Source organism: Gossypium hirsutum, chromosome A05 (genome assembly GCF_007990345.1).
Source record: "Gossypium hirsutum isolate 1008001.06 chromosome A05, Gossypium_hirsutum_v2.1, whole genome shotgun sequence".
In the NCBI taxonomy this organism is placed as follows: Eukaryota; Viridiplantae; Streptophyta; class Magnoliopsida; order Malvales; family Malvaceae; genus Gossypium; species Gossypium hirsutum.
In genome coordinates this window covers 108,630,860-108,637,215 of record NC_053428.1, presented here as the reverse complement: position 1 = coordinate 108,637,215, position 6,356 = coordinate 108,630,860, and the positions used below count along the sequence as shown (strand labels likewise).

Sequence of the window (6,356 nt, the reverse complement as noted above, 5' to 3'; positions counted from 1 at the left end):
CTTGAGTTGTTTTATATTTCGCGTTAAAAATTATCAATTACTGACGAATTTAGCAAAAACCAATACAACCTCAGAAACAGACTACAAACCCAGAAGATCAAAAGCATTTTTATATTATTGCAAAACAAATCAAGCTCTCACACGTTGTCCAGTCCTAAGTCAGTGATTTACCTGAACACACAAAGATTAAACCAAAATATGAGCTATAAAGCCTAGTGTATAATCAACATCAATTGCAATTAACAAAATATAGTATATAAATTAGAGTAACACAAAAAACTTAATAGCGAGTATAAAACCAGAACAAAACAGACGAGAGTATCACAAAGGTTGTCATCATGCTAATATAACAAAACAACACAACCCATCAAAATAGGACAGACCAGAACAGAACTACGCAAAGGATGTATATTTATGCAGATGCGGTATTTTTTAAAACCAATCAGAATGTAGATTTATCAAAAAACATCCTACTCATCTCCGCTGCACACCAAAATAGAGCTCCCCCGTAACTCCTCTAGCCAAATCACACCAACAGATAACTTTGGACAGTGCCATCAAAAGTTTACAGTTTAAACTGTTAGATTAGATACATGTGGTCAAGCCACTAAATTGCAACCAAGCTGCCAGAATAGACTAAAATACCCTAAAATAATATAACTAATTTTAGTTATAGAATAACATTTTCGTAATTTCTTAACTATGTGACTCAATCGAGGGTGTCACCAACTTAGTAACACTTAATAAATAGTATATATAAGTATAATATTTAAATATTTAACCCGATGTAGCCAAGGATCGGTAAAAGTACCACAAAACTACTTTTACTATATCCTAGATTGCATTTTAGCTCTTCTACTAAAAAATGAGCAAATTAGTCCCTGTATATTAGATGAGGAAGCAAAACAATCGCTCCGTTAAAATTATATTGTTAAATGTTTGTTTTGGTGTCTATATATAAGGTATTATAACAAATTTAATCCTTAAAATTTACAAATACCCCTTACTCTTTTATTGGAAGTAAAATTTATATTTTTGAAACTAATAAAACTAAAAGGTCAAAAATGCCTTAGTAAAAAATTTTAAAAAAATAATTAAGCCCTTTTAAAATTTAAAAATTATTAAAAAATTATAAAAATAATAAACACAAATTATAAAAAAGTTATAAAAATTTTATAATTATACAACTTTTATTCAAAAATAACAATACTGACCCAATAAAAAAGTAGAGTCAATTTTCTTAAAAATAGTATAACTATTAAATTTTAATGAATCGGTATTGTTAATTTTTAATAAAAAAATTATAATATTAAAAAAAATTAACTTCTTTTTATAATTTTTGTTTATAATTATATGATTTTTTAAGTATTTTTTAAATTTTAAAATGTTTTAATTGATTTTTCTAATTTGTTACTAAAGCCTTTTTGATCCTTTAGTATTATTAGTTTAAAAAAAATCAAATTGCTTTCAATAAAAGAGTAGGAGTCAAATTGAATAAATATGTAAAGATTAAGGACTAATTTTATTATTATAAGATTAAGGACTAATTTTATTATTATACTTTATATATAAACAATAAATTTAAAGGGATGAATTGCTTTACTTACTCATTCAGTGTATGTCGACTAATTTGTGCATTATTAAGATGCAATACAAAATATAATAGAGAAAATTTTGTGGTAATACTTATTTACTTCAGGACTTCACAGTAAAAATAGTGTGTATATACAAATATAATAGGCCCAAACCAATTTTACGGCGAGAAAAGCCCAAATATTAACATGGTTATTGTACAAAGTTGAGAGATATTTTTGGTGAGCAGATCCGTGCGACATACAACCACACCATACGCAACAGTTTATGGACAGCCGAATCCTTAAAATCTCACCACAAAATACTCATCACCAGACACCACCACAAACTCCATTAAAACAGCCCCCCCAAATCTCTTTGCTCAGTTTCCTCCAACCCCCGCATGGCATTTGCATCACAGGCAATGATATCAACCAACAGCTGTGCCTTCACTTCCCCAAACTTGTTGTTTTTGAAGAAATGTTCCAAAATTAACAACAAGACCAGGCAATTCCATTTCTTCACTGTTAGAGCTTCTTCTGATGAACCCGATGACTGTAATGAAGAGGAATGTGCACCAGATAAAGAGGTCTCAACATCTCTTTTTTCCAGTAATCTTCTGTTGCACGAATGTGTTTATTTGCTCTTTATTTTCTTTGAGTTAAAAGACTTTTTAGTTTATATACATGTATGTGCATATTCTGGTTTGGGCCAATACTTCTTGTGGTTTAATATTTCTTTTCTTTTGGGAGTTTAGTTCCTTTGATTTATGTAATTACCCTTAAGAGATGAGTATTTGTAGTTGTAACCTCTTCTCCCATCCTCAAATGGAGACCTCCTTTGTAGGAAAAAGATGTCACTTCAATTCTCTTGGTGCTTGTCAATGTTTCCTAAGTTTAGCTCTACCTCTTTAAGTTGTTCATCTATCTTGCATAAATTACAAAGCAAGTATAGTTTGATATAATTAGGCAATTGATATAGTAGTAAAATAGGTAATTAAATATTTAGATTTGAACAGGTTGGGAAGGTGAGTGTGCAATGGTTAGCTGGGGATAAGACAAAAGTGGTCGGGACATTTCCGCCTCGCCGACGGGGCTGGACTGGCTATGTCGAAAAGGACACCGCGGGGCAGACCAACATTTATTCAATAGAGGTTGGTAGTCTCTAGATCTTTCAATTACCTGCATAACTTATGTTGTAAGCAAAGTGTGTTTTTTTCCTTCCCTATAGCCTGCAGTTTACGTAGCTGAAAGTGCGATAAGCTCGGGAACCGCCGGTTCTTCAGCGGACGGAGCTGAGAATACTGCTGCAGTTGCTGCCGGATTTGCCCTTATCTTTGTTGCTGCAGCTTCATCTATAGTCCTTCAAGTTGGCAAGAACTCACCTCCGATAAAGACGGCCGAATATACTGGACCAACACTTAGTTACTACATAAACAAGTTTAAGCCACCGGAAATTATCCAGGCTGCGGCACCGAGTGTGACTGAAACGCCCTCCTCAGAGTTAACAGAAAACTCGGCTCCCGAAATTTCAGACATTCAGGTTCAATCTGAACTTCCACCTGAATCTTCTAGTCTAAGCAGTACTTCATAGGAAAATTTTGGGATCAACCTGTTGTAATGTTCAAATTTTATTTCTTTTGTAGCTCCTGTATTACTATATATATATATATATTGAATAGCTACAATATTTATACTGGAATATGATATCATTCTTACTACATTAGTCTTCCATCGCTGCAGCTGTTTGATATATTTTCGGTTATAGATGCTAAGATATGATGCTTGAATATTGGGATGTAGATTAACAGGGTATATGATGAACAATTCATGAACAATTCGGCTTTTATCATTTATCAAGCTAATATAAGGATGTAGATTAACAGAGTGTACGATGAACAAATCATGAACAATTCGGTTTTTATTTATTCATTTATCAAGCTAAATAAATAAATATGAACAAAATTTTGAGGCCAGTTTATTAAACGAATCAAATACTAGCAAAACTTTTTCAGTTCATTTATATTTATGAATAATATTATTTATGTTCATTTAATGTTCCTTTAATAAATCATTTAAAACTAGTCTAGAATTTGTTTATTGTTCAATAATTATATAATTAATAATATTATTATTGTTTGTGTGATTATTTTATTTATAATATTATTATACAAATGTATACTTCTTTACCTTTACATCGATATCTATCTATCTATATTGTTTGTTTATTATTATTCATGAATATTGCTCCTGAATATATGTGTTTATAGACATGTTTGTAAAAATGTAAAATTAATTTAATCAATAAAATTAATTGAATAAATAATATTTATTTTGACATATTAAAATTAAATATTAGGTTTGTTTAAATTATAAAATGTTAGGTTTAAAATTCAAGAAACACGTATAATTAGACCCAATACATAAAAAGCTCAACTTACTCCTTGTGTGATCAAGATAACCCTAGTAATATTATTAAGGGTGTGCTGCCCCTCCCTACTTTAGTTAGAGTGGAGTGTATTTTCTATTTAAATAGTATTATTTATCAAGGTCGTATTCAATCAGGATTCTTGTAGTTCTCCCTATATAGAGAGCACCAGTTGACCTAAAAAGATACTTCATACTATTAGATTGATAGTTATTTTGTCAAAAAATAGTAAGATTTTATCTACTTAAAATAAATTTTATTTTCTGAGAATTACGATAATTATTGGTTTTTATAGAGAGAATTTACTTTTCTATTGAAAGTAATTAGATCATTTTTTTCTGTGATTTGGTCCGTGTTGCTCGATTCCACAGTTGACACGATTTGTGATACAATGATAGCGAAGAAGGTCTTTCAGTACAAAGTCAGGATCAACTAAATCCATCTCGCACAAATTACATATATTATTTTGATTGGGGTTTATTACTATAAATATCATAAGATGGCTCGGTTTTGAAATTTTTTATAACTTCCGTTGTAACTATAAAATCATTTTTTTAACTGATTTTCCCAACATGGTTACGAGTCATTTCTTATAAGACAAATGATTTTATTACTATGTGTTAGTAATTTACGTTTTCATATCGGGAGATATAATAGATATCATGAGATAAAATAGGATCACATTAGAAAAACAAATTTTATCACAAAAAGATAATAATTTCTCCCTGAATGGTATGTAAAATAATTTCAATTGTTGAAAATATAAAGTATTTTATATCGATATAATAGAGATGTCAGATCAATTTGAAAATTTATATGTATGATAAGTGTAATTATATTGATAAATTTAACAGTTGGATCATTAAATATAAATCATATAAACAATTAAAGAAGTGTGTAAAATTACTTTAGGTTTTACACTGAGTAAGTTGATTCCTCTCCTAACAATGGGATAATTTGACAAATAATACAAATTTAACATCTAAAAGAGACAAAAAATTAAATGGAAATCTAAAACGAGTGTTGTATCCTACAGTAATCTTTGGTCATTGTGTTCCCAAGGAAGACAGTTTTCGGTTCGGAATTTGATCGAACAGTTTGAGTACATGGTCCATGTCACCAAGTTTGTTTGTACAAGAGACTACTAAACATCAAAGTTGAGTAAAAAAAATGGGTGTTCTTGTTAGGGCTTGGCAGCGGATTTGCTTCAGTTGGTCCATGGATTTGCTGTGCATGAGACTACTAAACTTTAATGTTTAGTATAAAAAACAAGAAGCTCAGAAGCGCCGTTGATATCGTCTTGAAATCGGACAATTGCGAAAAACCCAAGCTCCGCTTGAGCGCAGCTATCATCACAGCTTCAACGAAGGTTGCACCAACCGGGAATCGAACCCGGGTCTGTACCGTGGCAGGGTACTATTCTACCACTAGACCACTGGTGCTTGCTGGCAAAGGGTAGCAATATGAACTATAGGTTGTGTTTATTAAAACAATTCATATTACAGATGATTAGGTAAATGATATTTTTTTTTGAGAAATGTTGGATTATAAATCGATTTGGTTAGGTTGAAGATTTTTATATTAATTTTTTTGTTTTAAATTTTAAATTTATTTAAATTAAATGAATTTTGTTTTATAACTTTTGAATATTATTCTTAAAAATTTTAAATTTTTTATTGATATTTTAAAATATAATCAGTTTTTATTATTTTATAAAAATATAATTCAACTCGATTTTAAGTAATCTATGAAATTGTTACTTACTACTCTATTGTTTGTTATGTATAAAATAAATTATTAAATTATGAAAGAATGATACAAATTTATATTATTTTGAATAAAAAATAACAGCATGATAAAAAAAAAATTCTTTTTTCTAACTTAAATCACGTGCTTGCCGCTAGTTAACTGTCAAAACTGTGGGCAGGATTTGAAGAAATGTAGACCAGAAAGACATTTCTCTCTTTTTTATTTTTAATGAGAAGAAAGAATAATATATTTTTTAATAATTTTATTTTAAGTTCTGATTTTTTTATAAAATATTTAAAATTATTTATAGTTCTTTTACAATTTATAAATAAATAGATAATGCGTTTCAGTATACTCGAACTTACATCATTCTGCAACCGTCAAGACTCTATAAAAAAAATTAAATATATAAAAATAAACAGATTTGAAGTGATACCAAATATTTATAGTAAAATATTATAAAGTAGATATGTAAAAAAAAAAAGAAAAAAAGAATACCACTTGTGAATTAAGTCGTAATAAAATTACCATATGCATGAGAAAAAAAAACCTATTAAAAATATACGGAATAAATATAAGTAGCTATCAAAAAAAGATATTCTTTAATT

At 29.1% G+C, this 6,356-nt stretch overlaps 1 protein-coding gene and 2 non-coding genes across 3 annotated transcripts; 1 reads left to right on the top strand and 2 right to left on the bottom strand.

Moving 5' to 3' along the window:
* The first annotated feature begins 1,760 nt into the window (after positions 1 to 1,760).
* On the top strand, positions 1,761 to 3,292 carry LOC121229701 (protein MAINTENANCE OF PSII UNDER HIGH LIGHT 1). Its single transcript, XM_041114534.1, has 3 exons — positions 1,761 to 2,161; positions 2,591 to 2,725; positions 2,803 to 3,292. Exons 1-3 carry the CDS (start codon positions 1,976 to 1,978, stop codon positions 3,163 to 3,165), a joined length of 684 nt encoding a protein of 227 aa, XP_040970468.1. The 5' UTR covers positions 1,761 to 1,975; the 3' UTR covers positions 3,166 to 3,292.
* A 1,980-nt stretch (positions 3,293 to 5,272) lies between these two features.
* LOC121230200 (small nucleolar RNA snoR114) lies at positions 5,273 to 5,360 on the bottom strand. The gene has a single exon (XR_005928147.1). It is a non-coding gene; the product is annotated as a small nucleolar RNA snoR114 (small nucleolar RNA).
* Positions 5,361 to 5,370: 10 nt separating this feature from the next.
* TRNAG-GCC (transfer RNA glycine (anticodon GCC)) lies at positions 5,371 to 5,441 on the bottom strand. The gene has a single exon. It is a non-coding gene; the product is annotated as a tRNA-Gly (tRNA).
* Positions 5,442 to 6,356: the final 915 nt, after the last annotated feature.